Source organism: Panicum virgatum, chromosome 5N (genome assembly GCF_016808335.1).
Source record: "Panicum virgatum strain AP13 chromosome 5N, P.virgatum_v5, whole genome shotgun sequence".
Lineage (NCBI taxonomy): Eukaryota > Viridiplantae > Streptophyta > Magnoliopsida > Poales > Poaceae > Panicum > Panicum virgatum.
Genome location: NC_053149.1, coordinates 4,450,901 through 4,466,200, shown reverse-complemented (window position 1 = coordinate 4,466,200; position 15,300 = coordinate 4,450,901). Strand labels below are relative to the sequence as shown.

Genomic DNA, 15,300 nt, shown 5'->3' with positions numbered 1-15,300 from the left:
AGTTGTAGTCAGCACTTAGTGAAACCTGATGGTGCTTTCTATACAGCACCTCATTCTTTTTTGGGCTATTTATCTGGAAAAAAAGGTAAATGACTTCTTGTGCAGTGTACGTAAGCAATCAAACTATTTTAGTCAAGGCAGAGTTTTAGATTCCCCCCCCCCCATTTTTTTAAAAGAAAAGAAAATGTACAATTCAGGTGCAGGCCGCGTACTTTCATCAGGCCTAGCAACTAGGGGTGGTAATGGGCCGTGGCCCTAATAGTCTCTTCACAGCCCAATAAAGCCCTTAAAATTTTTAGTTCAAAAATACATATGTTTAGAGCCCGGCCCTTTTAGGGCCCGATCCTTAGATTTTCTAGTTCAAAATGTTAGGCCCTTTACCACCCCTACTAGCAACACATTATTTACTACAGGCACAAAACATGGGCCTTCTTCTCGTCGTCCTTCCAGACCCACCAACGGGCCGGCCCTTTTCCGACGGCCACACTGGTCCGAGCCGGAATTTTGAAACAAATCCGAGTAAGAAGCCGCCGCCGGTCTCTCGCTCTGACTCCCGCTGTATTTAACTCCGCAGGCACCGCAAGTCCGCAGCCGCCTCTCGCCTGCGCGCCGCTCAAAGAGCCAACCGACCCGTCGATACGTCCTCGTCCTGTGTGCTCGTCGCCATGGCCGCGGAGCACAGCTTCACCTTTGCCTCGCCGGCGCTGCTTGCGGTCTCCGCTCGCGCGAGGCCTTCCAGTACGTTGGCTTCCATTGTTCCAGCCGGCCGGCGTGACCGATCCTTTCCGGGCCTGACGCTGCGTCAGCGTCCAACGGCCGCCCTTCGCCCGGGCGCTGTGGTACGGGCGCAGAGCCGCCGCAGCGTGCCGCCGGAAGCCGGACCGGCCGATCGTTATTTCGTCGAGGAGAGGAAGCGTGTGATGGGCCACTACAACAAGATCGTCGGCACTGACCATGGATGCCTGGTACGTGTCGCAATCTCTTTTTTTTTCTCTGTTTTTTTTTCCTCTCTCGATTCATATGCCTGCATCGCCGAACGCCACGACTCTAATCTGATCGTTTCCGTTACTCGTCGGTGAACAATAATGCAGTACAAGGAGGCCCAAACGATGTCGGGACAGGTCTGTCTGTCTGCAAAACAAGCGCTTAAGATGGCTTCCACTGTCATGGTTAGTTTCAATACAGTACTACAACTTGTATCCCCTCCCTTGTGCATTTTATATATAACCTCATACTCCCTCCGTTCTTTTTTATATGACACCGTTGACTTTTTTCTTCAGCTTTGACTAACATTATTTAATTACTCAGTTAGTTAAATGAAGTGAAATGAGTACCTTTACGTCTATTATCAAAAGTCTCTTGAATCTAACTTGAAGATTTGGCTATTTGCATAAATATTTGTAACAAAAATAAATAGCCAAATGAAGAAAAAAAGTCAATGATGTCATATATTTAACGGAGGGAGTACACTAATAAGCGATGGTTTTTAACCTCATACTACAACTTCAGGACAGTGCGTGCCTGAATCTTGGCGCGTCAAATGAAATCTCTTCGGACACGATCCACGGGACCCTTTGCGCGTACGTGAAGATCTTGGTCGATGCAGCAGACGCCTCTTACAGCAAATCGGTCAGGAAGGAAACAGTGATGGCTTTCCTTGGTGCTCTCAAAGGGCTGGCCTCCATCAGCCACATCTTGCTTGACACCGCGCTTGAAGCCCTCAGCCACACGCACCCGAGAGCTGGCATGTCGGAGTATGCTTTCAACCGTGATGTCAAGGGCATGCGTGACGAGTTCAACCAGCATATGAATGACCTTGAAGATGGGATCAGCAATGCCTCATCCGCTGAGATATGCAAGGTATGTGCCCTGCAAAATGTCTGTATACATGTTCTGAAGTGATAGCTTTTTAATTTGGTTGTTTTGCTAATGTTGAGTTTGTTTGATGTTTGCAGTTGGTGATTCCAGGAATCTTGGAAGCTGTGGAAACAACGGGATCCTTTGTGGGGCTCATGGTAGATCGCCGGAAAAGAGTACTAGGAAAAGTCCATGGCGAAGCAGTAGTATAGTTTCTTCTAGCAAGTCGGTTATACGAGTGACTAGCAAATTTGAGCACCAAGATGGTTCCAAATAAAAAAAAATGGAACTACAAAGTTGTAAATTTCGCTGAGATCTAAAATTTTCATATAAAGTTTACCTCCATCGAGTTCATATGAAAAAATTATAATTTTTTTAAGACGTGCTGGCCAGAGGAGGAAAAGTCTGCCGATTCAACCAGTGGCCGGTAAGGTAAGTTCAATGCACATTCCACCGTTTCAGTTGGCCATAGCCGTATAGATTTGCAATTTTGTTATCGGTAATCGGAAAATCTTGGTGCGCACGGGGGCCGGTGCCCATCAGCAACATCGTTAGCTTCCGTTAAGAAACAGAGAGACCCACGTGCTATAAAAAAAAATTCCTATCCAGCGTTGCTGCTTGCTAGTTCACCTCCCGTCTCTCATTTTGATTTTCTACTCAAATCAAATTCAAAACATAGACTTGTAGATTATGTCATGCCTCTGTCCTAAATGGTTCAGCTTTTTAATTCAAGAAATATCCTATAACCAGAATGGTTTATACTGTTTGGCTTATCTGCTTTCGGCTTACTCTGTCTCATAAATAGTACTATTGAATTAGCTGAAATCAGCTTAATAATTTGACTTTTTTGTTGATGAAATAAGTTTGGACTTGAATGATTTGTTGTTTTTTGTCACTACGATCATGCCCGTGCATTGCTACGGCACACAAGTATTTTTTAAATAAACAAAAAGAATATTATATTACGATTTATTGTCGTCCACATGTAATGAATTGTATAAATAGTATTCAAATTAAACAAGCCAAGTCCAGAGCTCGCCACGAAATGTTTTTCCCTATGATGCAACTAAGATGGATAGCAAAAAGGTTGGGATAGCAGGTATCCTCGGTGACACAACACGAAATAGAGTAGTTTTCCTACAACCAAGAAAGATAAGATCCAACCATTGATGTGAAAATCCCGCCGGAATAATCCTTGCGCTCTACGTAAGCTAGGGTCGGGAAGATCTGCTTCGCTCCATCTTACTGAACACGGCAAGCACGCGTGTGATGCGCCTGGCGTGCCAGTCAATTTAACCTGCAATTGACAGAAGAGTACATGATAACAATTTAAAGGTCTTTCTCCTTGTTAAATGTGCATGCAAATGCAGTTTGTTTGCTTTGATTGAATCTGATTTTGTATGATCCTGTAGTGCCGGTGTAACCAATTTGTGTCAAAAGCTACAAATACATGACTTGGGATCAGCAATCAAAAGCTACATATACCATCGTAATTTGGTTGTTAATTGAAAATTAATCCTGTTTGCTTTCTTTTTTTCTTTTTGAGACAATTTGCAGTTTTTTGTGGTCCATCTGGATTGGTTTTCACTGCTGGCATACTCGCGACAGCGATAGAACTCTTTCAGATATCTCATCTGCGAGCCATAAGTCATAACCGTGTGGAAGAAAAGAAACATTGGCACACAACATGGTCTGCTTCCATAATGTTACACCATATCATATATGCATAGACAGGTACAGTGTCTCCCAGCAGCACCAGCAACAAGTAAACAAGGGTGGTAGCTGCGGTGACAGCGAACAACATACACATCCGGCGGAACAACAACATTGCAGTACCCTGCATTGATAGGTTTTTATTACTGCAAAATTGAACCCCGCATCACTACCGGTAGTTGCGGTAGACAGGTGTGTACATGCAGCTCTCTGCATATTTCACCAGATCTCTGGGAGGAGGTAGACGGGTCGCCAAACCTGTAGAGGAAAGTTTATGAGATTTGGAGGTCAATGGAACGATTTGTAATGGCATTGTAGTTGTCTACAGAGGGAAACAGATGGGGACATACCGAGCTCATAGGCTTTTTCAGCCACCGCAGCAGCGATGCGAGCGGAGATCTTTCTGATGTTGGTGAAAGGTGGGAAGATTGATCCCTTGTCAAAATTCTCCTGAGTGGCCTGATCAGCTAGTGCTTCCGCTGTTTTAAGTGAATAAAACCATGAGATTGCTTCACAACCAACCCGCCCCAATTTCTACATTTGGATAAATTGTAAGTTCAGTGGCTCCACTTAAGAAGGTACATACAGGCAGCAAGAAGCATGTCCTCGTGGACACGGATGGCTCCAGAGATAACCAGACCAAGGCCAAACCCAGGGAAAATGTAAGCATTGTTTGACTGTCATGAGTAGCATAACCGAGTCAGTAATGAACTTATGCTTTCAAACAGCAAGGTTTGGAAAAAAATATTAGAAACAAGAACTACCTGCCCAGGTACAAAAGTTTGCCCATTGTACTCCACAGGGGCAAATGGACTACCACTGGCAAATACAGCACGGCCCTGCAAATTGAGATAAATCCCATTATACTCCACAAAGCTTTTCTTTTCTTGAATTCAGACATGCTTCTTTTTCTGGCCAATTAGGTCAGATTTTATAAACGTGTAATTTTTTGCGGTAATTATAAACATGTAATTAAACACAAATCATTTCACTAGTGACATGGGCATTTCTAATGGTACTTGCAGAGGACTGTCAAATGGTCTCACTTGACCAAACAAATTTGCAGATGTGACTCGGCCAAGTGCTGAGAGAGCTCACCTGAGTCCAGTTATATGCTTCCTCGGCGGTACATTCAGAATGCGAGGTTGGATTTGACAGTGAAAAAATGATAGGCCTCTGCATTTATATTTTGGAGATGTCATAGGTTAGCCAACCACCTTTGTAATATAACACCTCAACATTACAACTTGGGTAGCAAAAATTACCTCATTGAAGGAAGCCATTGCCTCAACTACTTCTTTTGTGAATGTCCTTCCAACACCTGATGTCCCAATCAAAACCGTAGGTTTGATGGACTGGAGAATAAATAGAGAAACATTAGTAACATTTTGATGAAACGACACCAAAAGGATAGTCTAAGTAAAGGCAGCAGCTGTTAATGAATTCAATCACAATCTTTAACATGCATGAACAGTGGGTACCTGGACAGCATCAAACAAGGACGTCAAAGGCTCGTGCTCATGCGCCCAAGGTTTTTTGAATGACTGAAGGGAGTCTTTACGGGAATTAACAATTAAACCCTATATATATAATATTGTATCAGCCTGACAGATAAACAGGTGAAGAAATATTGCATTAGCAACTGTGAATATTCCTTTGGTTACAAACCTTCGAGTCCACCAGCCAAACCTTCTTGCGGCACTCTTCAATCGGAGCTTTTGTCTATAAATCAATCAAATGAGTAGATGTTACCAGTAAGCACTGGAAGTACAGAAACTGGCTATCCCACATTCAGATTCTGAAACGATGTGGCAAGTTACCTGTCTTGAAATCTCGAGAGCAATGAGTTCTGCTATGCCAGTTCCAGCCTGCAATCACATAAATAATCAGAATCTTATTGATGGTCTAAACTCTAAAGTAAAGAATCTCATTCATGGGCACAATTTCAATTCAAAAGGTACATATTTTCAATAGTTCAAGGGACAAAAAAAGGTCTGCCAAGATGAGCTATGACTAACCTCCCCAGCGCCAAGGAACAAATATGTGTGCTCTGCTAGGGTCCCACCAACCACCTTAAGTGCCGCTAACAAACCTGCAAGGACCACCGATGCTGTGCCCTGCAATCATCCATATTTCCATATTGGTAAAACCATAAAAGGAAACAAACCAGAGGATGGCGATGACTCAACTAAGGATGACACCTGGTAACAGTAAAGGAAAATATCATGGGTGCTTCCATTTACCTGGATATCATCATTGAAAACAAGATGGCTCTTGCTATATTTTGCAAGTAAATCAAAAGCATTATGATTGGCAAAGTCCTCAAACTGTCAGAAAAAAACCCACAGTTACATTTTGTGACAACAGTAAATTGATCTGACATAGCAACAGTAGCACACCGAAAGTCTGTGACTGACCTGAATGAGAACTTTCTCACCATAGATTTGTTTCACAGCACTCATGAATTCTTCCATAAGTTCATGATACTCCTGCCATTAAGGAAAATGCACACGTAAGACCTCAAGTGTCTGATATTTCGCCAACTATTTACTTCCTGCAACCTTATAATGCATACCTTGCCAGTTGCACGTTTCTGCCGGAGTCCAATATAGAACTCATCATTAAGCAGTTCCTCGTTGTTCGTGCCAACATCAATTGTGATAGGCAAACACTGAAAGTAATGCATCATAAATTTGAGACAACTTTTGTTTAGGTACCAAACATGCAGGATCATTACAAGAGAAATAAACAAAAAGGTGGGGGCAGTAAAGATGGGAACACTTACAGCTGATGGGCGAACTCCTCCAAGGGCAGTGTAGAGAGCAAGTTTGCCTACAGGAATTCCCATTCCCTATAGAAGGATTCAGCATAACATTAGCAAAGGACCAGAATTAAGTAACTAATAAGACAATCATACCTGAGAACCCAAATCTCCAAGTCCCAAGATTCGCTCACCATCAGTAACAACAATAACTTGAATGTTCCTCTGGGGCCAGTTCCTTAGAACCTCCAGGACCTTCCCCCTGTAATGCACCTACAGTCAGTCCATATCCAATAGATAGATGGAAGACAATTGCATAAGCATAACTATTGTAAAATTCAAGGAAATATAGACACACGTACTTGTCCCTCAGGGTGACATACAGGCCCTGTGGTTGTCTAAAGATGCAACCATACTTCTGGCAGGCCTCACCAACAGTTGGTGTGTAAACTACAGGGAGCAGCTCCTCCACATTATCAATTAAAAGCTTGTAGAAAAGCCGCTCATTTCTCTCCTGAAAACAGAAGGTGTTAAGAACAATGCAGCAAGTACACTTTCGTAAGAGTAATGAAATAATAACTGGGATTACCTGAAGGTCCATCATGGCCATATAGCGCTGTAAAGGGAGCTGGTACTGCCGCAGGTTGTGCATGATCTTCTTAATCTACATACACATTAAAGTGATCTTCAGGTATTAAAAAAAAGTTCAGCACAATTACTAGTATGGGTTTTAGCAAGTATCGCCCATACTTGGAGTTCCTGAGACACAACTGCCGGAGGCAGAAGGCCACGCAAGTAGTGTGCATCCCTCTCCTTCTCAGTGAAGGAAAGACCTTTGTTGTGATGTGGATCCCTCAAAAGGGTGTAACCGCTGTTATATAAATAAGACACGTCAGCATATTTTTCGACCAAGTGAACCAAGCATATCATGTTTGCAACCAACGGTGAACGTTGTCCAGAGTACCAGATCCTTTTTATTCTTTGGGTGACTAGTGACATGGTCATATTACAAGATATCATTGTGTGCAGTGATGGTTATCATTTACAGTCGACTACGTGACAATTTCAATTTCCTACTATTATACCATCAAATTTAACTGTCGAAAGGTAGTGGAGGAAACAAGACAAAGTACCACCGCGGGCCATATTAGAATATACTTGCAAGAAAGGAGGGGGGGGGGGGGGGGGGGCAACAAAACGAAGCAGGCAATTCTTGGCTTTGCTCAACAACTCCGGACCTACTCAATATGAGTACATGTGACTCAAATCTGATTCCTAAACTGTAACTTGCAGAAAATCACAAGTAAACAGCTCGATAACTCCAGCAGGAATAAACCCATAACTATGCCGATGAAAATTTAACAAATCGAAACGATCAGACTACAGCACAGCTAAAAGCTGAAGCACGGTGTGATAAATTATGGAAAGTAAGAGCAGACTGAAGGGACAATTTCCCCTTGGCTGAAGGCTTCACGACACAAGAACCTACCAAGTCAAGCCCGATAGCACTATCAAGCAAAATAGATTTGACTCGACACAAGCGCACAATAAACGCAAGGTAAAGGTGAGCGCGAACCCAACGCATCCACACTCTAGAGTTTAGACACGTCAGCATCACGCGGAGTAAACCGCGTACCAACCCGGATCAACACGAGCCCGAACCAAAGCAAAAGCAACCAAATCCGGATCGGCGCATCGGGACGTCCGCCCCCGGCCCCCGACCCAGATCCGATCCCCGAGTTCCCAAATCCAACACCCCCGCGCTCACCTCGCGACGGAGTAGGCCCAGGGCGTGACGGGCAGCTCCTCGGTGGCCCTGTCCTCGCCGTAGGGGTCCTCGACCCCGCCGCCGGCCGCGGCCACCTCCTTCTCCTGCTGCTCCTTCTCGGTCTCCGCGGCGGAGCCCATCGCGACGGCCTCCACCCGCCCCGGCCCTGTAGCGCGCACCCGCACCGCCGCGGCCCGCCTCCGCAAGGACTCCCTGTAGGTCCTGCATCCGTCGCAGCTGCGGCTCCCGCCCTCGCTCCCTCCTACCCGCTTCCACTGCTGAGACAAAACACGCCCAAACAAAGGTCACCGGGTTAGAGCGAGCTGAAGCAACCAACATGGCAGCGAGTCGGCTGGACGGGGACCGAGCCGCAATTGCGCGGCCCGGAACGCGCGCCGCGAATTGCTAGCAGGGGAAGGTCCGGGGGCGGCTAGTCGAGCGTACCAGGGAAGCCGGTGAAGTGACGGCGGCGGCGGCCTGCGCGGAGAGCATGGTGGCGGCGGCGGGTAGCGCGGGAGCGGGTGCCGTGGCAGCTGGCTTCCTCCTCCCTCTTCGGAGACGAGCCGAGCTGCGAAGAGAGGGGAATGCGGGTGGCGATGGGAGAGAGAGGAGGCGGGGTATAAAAGGAGGGTGGTGGGCGGCGTGTGCGGCGCACGTGGACGTGGCGGCGGGGGAGGGGAGGCCCGGTGCCGGCGGCTCACGGCGTTTGGGTTTGGACGCGGCGCTTCCAGTTTACTAGTTCACCACCCCGAGGTGATTTCCGATCTGTTGGTGTGCTTCGATGGACCTCGGCTCTGGCCGGCTCGGTCCAGTTCATTGTGGTGTGGGTTAGTCGGCTGCATGTGGAATGAATCAATGGTCACTTCGTTTAGTCAGCTGGAGCGTTAACCCAACTTCCACACGATCAAGCCGTTCCGAAAACCTCCACGGCCCTCTCTTGTCCTATCTCCACCGGTCCCCATCCCCACTCTTCCCCAACAGTTGAGGGCATGCGAGAAAGATATCGGGGTCACTGTCGGCGGAGGCGGCGGTCTCCTCTGCCTCCGATGGCCCTTGGGGTCTTGGGAGGTGGCGGAGACGGCGGTTCTCTTGCCGGTTGGTGGAGTTTGTCCTAGTCTAGAGTTATCTAGGTCTAGATTTCGGTTTTCGGTTGGCGTCGTTGAGGCGTTGACGGCGGCGCCGGCATGGAATAAGTCCCTCCGAGCTCAGCCGCGCCCTGCTGGCGTTCCGCTCCGACGCCGGTGGAGAGTTCGTGGGGGTGGGTCTCCTGCTCTGGAGTCCCTGTACAGGAGTCAAGTGTGCTGCCGTCCGAAGCGTCGAGCGTTTCGTCTGGCGGTGACGACGGCAGCTTGTTTTTGCACTGGCGGAGCGGCTGTGGGTGTTGAGGCTTGGTGGCCGGTGGATCTGGGAGTTCTTGCCGTCGCAAGCTCCGATCCGGGACCATGGAGGCACGGGGTGTGGCCCCGGCTGATGGACCTCAACGGTGTCGTCCTCGTCTTCTCTGGCGGGTTTCTTCTGCGGCTCCTTCAAAGCTTTCAAGCGATGGTGCTTCCTTCGGTCTCTGGGTGTTGGCTTCTTCTTCTGTCTGGATCCGGCGTCATCTTCCATGGCATCGGCCTCCGGCGCCGATGGCGGTTGCTGGCAAGTCTGGCGAACAGGGAGATCCCCAAGGGTTTCTTTTGTAATTTGTGTTTCTTTAAGGGGCTCTTGTGTAAGTTTGGCTGGGACAGCTGTGCTCTGCACCGGTCACTTGTGTGTACCAGTTTCTACGGTGTTCTGTATGGTTCTCTTCTAGTTTAATACAATCTGGTACTGTGTCAAAAAAAACTTCCACACGATCTCGAAAAAAAAAAGTTGCACACTGTACTGCTGACGAGTCGTACGGTTTCCGGCTACCCTTCCAGCGAAAATAAAAACACATGTTGATCCCGGTCATGACCAACTAATGTGCTTTTCTCCGATGTATGGGTCACCCGCATTCCCCTCTCCACGCAGCTCGGTGCCGAGTGATATCGTACATTTATGAAGACGGTAAATTAGGTAACCGAGTCGGAAGAGTGTCATGATGATAATACTTTGTTCTCTCACATCCCATAACACCCGTCCTCTTTTCTCTTTATAATAACTCTGTTATGTCAGCAAATTTAATGCTCATAATACTCATATGACACTCCCATTGATATTGACCTTAAATGCATAGGCTAATTACATTTTAACTTTATGCAGCAATCGTTTATTTGATTTTTATAATAAATTGTTTAGTTGGTTAGGTTACATCTGTGACATATGCACCTAGCCTCAAGTCTCAAATTTGGTAATGGGTATTCATGGGTTTGGTTAATTTTTCTGTAGTCTTGGGAGATAAGTCTATCAAAAGTAGTAGTCCATATACATGATGATCTTATCTATCTCGAGATTTATCATACAGGTCTCTCCAAAAATATTCCAGTTTAGATGCATTTTTGTAAGGATGTGTGTCCCTAGATGCGTGTGATTCAGGTAGGGAGGGGGGGGGGGGGAGTTTCTTCTCGGCCCATAAATTGTCAGATACTCATGTAAAATGGAAGGTTATTGGAAAGTTGCGAGAGACTTTGGGCATAAAAAAAAAGTTTAGTTACTTAATCTCTTTTAGTTCGAAAGAAAAGATCCCAAAAGATACCGTTGGACTTGCATGATAGGGAGAAAATGGTTATTATTGTTTCCGTACCTAAGAAAGGACGGCGGAACTTATACCGATCACCAAACAGGCTGGAAACTGGGTTCCTCATTTCTACGCATTCCAATCAAGTCCCCCAAACAACATCTCGAACACGGAACACGTCAAACTCGCCTGCGCTCGTTGCTCTCGTCGCCACCAAATGGTCAATCAGTGGTTGCGTGCAGGCAGCAGGCGTCTCGCCATTCATTTGCTCATGGTCGTGGTTAGCCGCTGTAAAGTCACCCTTTTTCCCTATTGTGTTAAGTCCAATGTTTTCCGCAGAAAAAAGAAAGAAAAATTAGATTCCGCAGTCGTGGCTGGTGAGCTTACTACTAGTAGATCGCATGCGTTTGTGGACTAGCAGCGCACGGCGGCGCACGTCAACCGACGATCATCTGTGTAAGGATCTTCCCGTTTGTTTCGGGGAATGTATATTCCCGTTTGCCTCTCGGGCTCTTGGCCGGAAACGGAGGCACCCACCCAAGGAATTTCTCAAGCCGCGCGCGCGTCCAAAACCAAAACCATTCACCGGAGAGTAGTAGTAATTTTCCTTTTACCCACCTGTTGGCGCATGTAAGTAGTAGAATGCTGGCATGCATGCACTGGAGTAGAATATACTTGGCCGTGTTCAAACTTTTATTCTCCTCTTGTTATTGTAGGAGCAGCAAATATACGGCCGGTCTTATCAAAGTGGTATATCGTCAGAGTATGATAACGCGGGCCCGGACGGGATGTGCGGCCGCTTCCAGCAGGATATACGGGTGCTTTTTTTTTCTTTTTCTTTTTATTTATCGTTGATGCCAATATTAATTTTGGCCGGGGGGCGATGGCCAACTGGAACCGCAAATGGGATCCGGCGATGGAAACAAACAAGCAGCAGACGGCTGCCGGGACGTGGTGTGGTGGTTTTTTTTTAATCGTTCCGCGCCGTCAGATTCGGTCCGGCCTGGTGGGCCCAGCATTTAGAGGGTGATGGTTTTTGACGAGGGGAATCTCCTCCTGCGATTTGTAGGGCCCTGTTTGTTTCCCTATCATACCATAGCACACGATTTCCGAGAAAAAAATTTCATATGCATAGAGTACTAAACGAAGATTATTTGCAAAATCTTTTCACGGATGGGTGTAACTTTTCACGACGAATCTAATGACAGTAATTAATCGACGATTGGCTATAGTGATGCTACAGTAACCATCATCTAATCGTGCGGTCAAATGCCTCATTAGGTTCGTCTCGCGAAGTAGAGTAAGGTTGTAGAGTTAGTTTTGTAAATTGACTTTATTTAGTACCTCTAATTATTGGTCAAAAATTTTGTACTACTTAAGCTAGGCACAACCAAACAGGACCTAGGTTCACTGCTTGCGTTGAGTGCTTTCTTCGCGGAGAGAATTTTTTTAATGCTTCATCACGGAGAATTTTACTCTATCGGCGGTTCGCCGCCACGGACGAACAAGACACCCGACCTGCACTGCGCATCGCAGGCCCGTGAGGCAGTGACGGTGAGCGCCACTCTGGCTGTCTCTGCGCGCGTGGGGCCGGCCGCTCCCTCGCGCGCCGCGGCGAGTAGCCACCTCCGCTCCTCCACCGCGGCGCGCGGCTATCGAGGCTCTGAGCCCCTGTCTGCTGACGCTGACCTGAGTCTCCTAGTCCCACCGCGCCCGGACAAAACCTGCGCGCATGAGGACAGGGCCCCTTCCCCCGTGGTTCCCACGTGCCAGTTACTCGAACCTGGCTCGGGCGGCACCGAACCCCCCGCGGAGTTTGAGGGGACCGAGCCCGGGTTATCGGCCTTCCCTGGGTACGCCGCGACGCTGGGACCCCGGCGTCAGACAGCCGCCGCTGTGACTTCGTGGGTGCGGTTGCTTCCCCGGGAGCTTCTTGGCAGCTGCGTCCCGACGCCCCACCCCCGTGGCCTGCGGCGCCTGCTTGCTTGCTCGCTCATGAAACGGATCAATGACATACCGGTGGGCGTTCGCGAAGCTGATTCTACGGTCAACCCTGAGTTTCTAAATTCACGATCGACTCCACCGACTCGCCTAGTGTAAAAGTGATACGACTCCTCCTTCCCTGTTTTTTATTTTTTTCCCAACCACTCGCTGCTCCTTCTCCTCTTCACTTCTCCTCCCCGCCGCCCGCCGCCAGGGCTCGGCCGTCCCCGCCGCACGCCGCCTGGGCCCGGCCGCCCCCGCCGCGGCCTCCCCAACCTCCGCGCGCCGCCCCTCCTGCCTCCCTCCGGCGGCACGACGGCCGGCTCTGCAGCGGCGCCGGATCCGCGCCGGAGCGGTGCTCCCGGGCAGGGCCACAGTGGCAGAGTGGGGGAGCGGCGCCGCGGGCCGGCGGTGCGGCGGCTCCGCGGTGGAGCGGCGTGCCCAGGCGAGGCCGTGGCGGCGGAGCGTGCAAGCGGCGCGCGGCGGGGTAAGCGACGGCGGATCCGCGGCGGCGGCAGCTGGGGAGCGGCGAGCGGCGACGGTAGCGGGGGAGCGGCGCGCGACAGCCGGCGACGGCGGATCCGCGCCGCTCCGGGGGCGCGCGGCGGATCCGGTGAGGCTCGAGGTCGTGCGGGGTGGAGTGGAGGGAAAAGGAGATGGCGACCGCGGCGGTGGAGGCCACATGGAGGAGGGAAGGCGCGTGGTGCTGGCACCGACGAGGTTCGGGGCCGCGCGGGGCGGAGGGGAGGGAGAAGGAGATGACGGCCGCGGCGGTGGCCGCCATGGCTACGGCGGGGGGCGAGTGGGAGGAGGTGCGGTGGCGGGACCGAGGGCAAGCTTCGGGAACTGACGAAGTGGACTGTAAGATTGGAGATCACCCAAGAGTGGGAGGTCACACAAGAGCTGGGCACACCAGATCCGGCTAGAAAGAGGATTTAAAGAAACTAAATGATTGGGAAAATGCATTCATTGTCAGTCTAACCCTTGAATCCAAACACCATTTTGGTGAGAGTTAGTTCAGAATTAGTCATGAGCTAGAAACTAACTCTAACCTCTAACTCAGTTAGAGTATCCAAACATGGGCCAATCAAGCACCGGTTGTGGTTATTTTCTTTTATCCAAAGACCTGCTCTATAGCGAAAGTAAAAGTATCCTTTGTGAAATTTTCAAGATAGCAACTGAAATAGAACTATTAGAAGAGAATATTTCAATTTTAAAAATAGGTTTATCAAAGAAAATAAAGGAATACAACTACATCAAACGAGTTAGCAATATTTTTGCTAAAAAATCATTCCTAACAAACCAAACGCTCCAAGCAATACATCCAAACAGAAACATTCGAAAGGGCTTCGATTTATTTCCATCACTCTTTAAAAGCTCTTCTTAAAAGCTATGGACACTTGTGGGGAAGAACACCCCCCAAAATCATCTCTACACGGGCACCAGGTAAATTGAGTAAGCACACATCTAAAAATTGTATTCTCTGAATTTAGACAGTTCCACACATTTTACGGTTAACATCTCCAAGCCAGTCTCGTTTCACCAATTGTTCTGCATACGGCATTTTATCACTGCAAACTTGCCACAAGAAGTTCTTAATCTTTAGAGATAGTTGTTCCTTCCAAAGTCCTATCCACTTCATCCATCTTTCCACATAGCCTAGGAATCTGATGTCTTTGTACAGGGAAGCTGCCGAAAATATTCAAGATTCTTCAAAAACCCATGATACTGAGTCCGATTCCGGTCGTGGTTAATGGGGAGCACCAGACCACCAGTACCTCGCTAAACCTCAGCTGTCACCATCGTGAATTCGTGATCAATTGGACGCCGACGCACGAGAATTTCCACTCCGAAACCGGCCCGGCGGTCGCCACCCTGCGGCCCCCGGCTTGACGGGAGCCACACGAACTCGTTGGCTGCGGTGGCCGGCGCTGCGCCGCTAGCCCCCCCGCTACGAGCGCTGACGCGGCGCCCGTGGGCGTGGCTCGGCCGCACCGCGCCGGCTGCCGCTGGATCGCGACCCGCACCTGCTGTCCCGGTGGGCGCGCCCCGGCCGGCAAAGGCCGGGGACCCACGAGCACCGGCGTGATGAACAAAAAAGCAGCGGCTGGCCGCTGTACCCGACCAGGCGCCAGCTGCAGCCACACAGGCTCCGGCCGATCGCGGCGACGCACTCGTTTCATCTCGCGGATGGCGATGGCGTGGCGTGGTTGTTGCGCTTGTTCCCGAGCGCGGCCTGAATGTTTGCACGGGCCACTTCCACTTGTGATGCGGACGGAGTGAGTGCGCTCCCGTGGCGCGGGTGGTCGATCGTATCGTGCCCGCGCGCGCGAGCGAACCCATGATCAGGTCGGACAGCGACGTCGAACCATCGGTCGAGCTCCCGGCCAGCCATAAAACTACTCCCAGTTGCTCGGTCGAGATTGGCGCCGCGCGTGCGTCCGGTCCCGCCGAGGCCGGATCTCATTGCGGCCTCTGATTGGAGAGGCTTTCTCCTGTCACGCGGACCTCGCATTGGGGAGCGCGTGGCGACCGGCCGGCGAGAAGCCGACGAACCCAGCGAGGGACGGCGGACGG

General features: G+C 49.4%; 2 protein-coding genes across 2 annotated transcripts; both read right to left on the bottom strand.

Annotated features, from left to right (window-relative positions):
• Window positions 1-3,532: 3,532 nt before the first annotated feature.
• On the bottom strand, window positions 3,533-8,706 carry LOC120672880 (NADP-dependent malic enzyme, chloroplastic). The gene is made up of 20 exons (XM_039953491.1): window positions 8,544-8,706; window positions 8,100-8,374; window positions 7,082-7,202; window positions 6,921-6,995; window positions 6,694-6,845; window positions 6,488-6,593; window positions 6,356-6,421; window positions 6,146-6,241; window positions 5,988-6,059; window positions 5,814-5,897; window positions 5,589-5,687; window positions 5,391-5,438; window positions 5,239-5,292; window positions 5,052-5,150; window positions 4,836-4,925; window positions 4,669-4,746; window positions 4,335-4,409; window positions 4,157-4,247; window positions 3,921-4,049; window positions 3,533-3,828 (listed from the first exon to the last, which is right to left on the bottom strand). The coding sequence occupies exons 1-20, from the start codon at window positions 8,589-8,591 to the stop codon at window positions 3,740-3,742; spliced, it is 1,947 nt and encodes a 648-aa protein (XP_039809425.1). The 5' UTR covers window positions 8,592-8,706; the 3' UTR covers window positions 3,533-3,739.
• Window positions 8,707-11,727: 3,021 nt separating this feature from the next.
• On the bottom strand, window positions 11,728-13,507 carry LOC120672995 (serine/arginine repetitive matrix protein 1-like). Its single transcript, XM_039953656.1, has 2 exons — window positions 13,000-13,507; window positions 11,728-11,825 (listed from the first exon to the last, which is right to left on the bottom strand). Exons 1-2 carry the CDS (start codon window positions 13,505-13,507, stop codon window positions 11,728-11,730), a joined length of 606 nt encoding a protein of 201 aa, XP_039809590.1.
• Window positions 13,508-15,300: the final 1,793 nt, after the last annotated feature.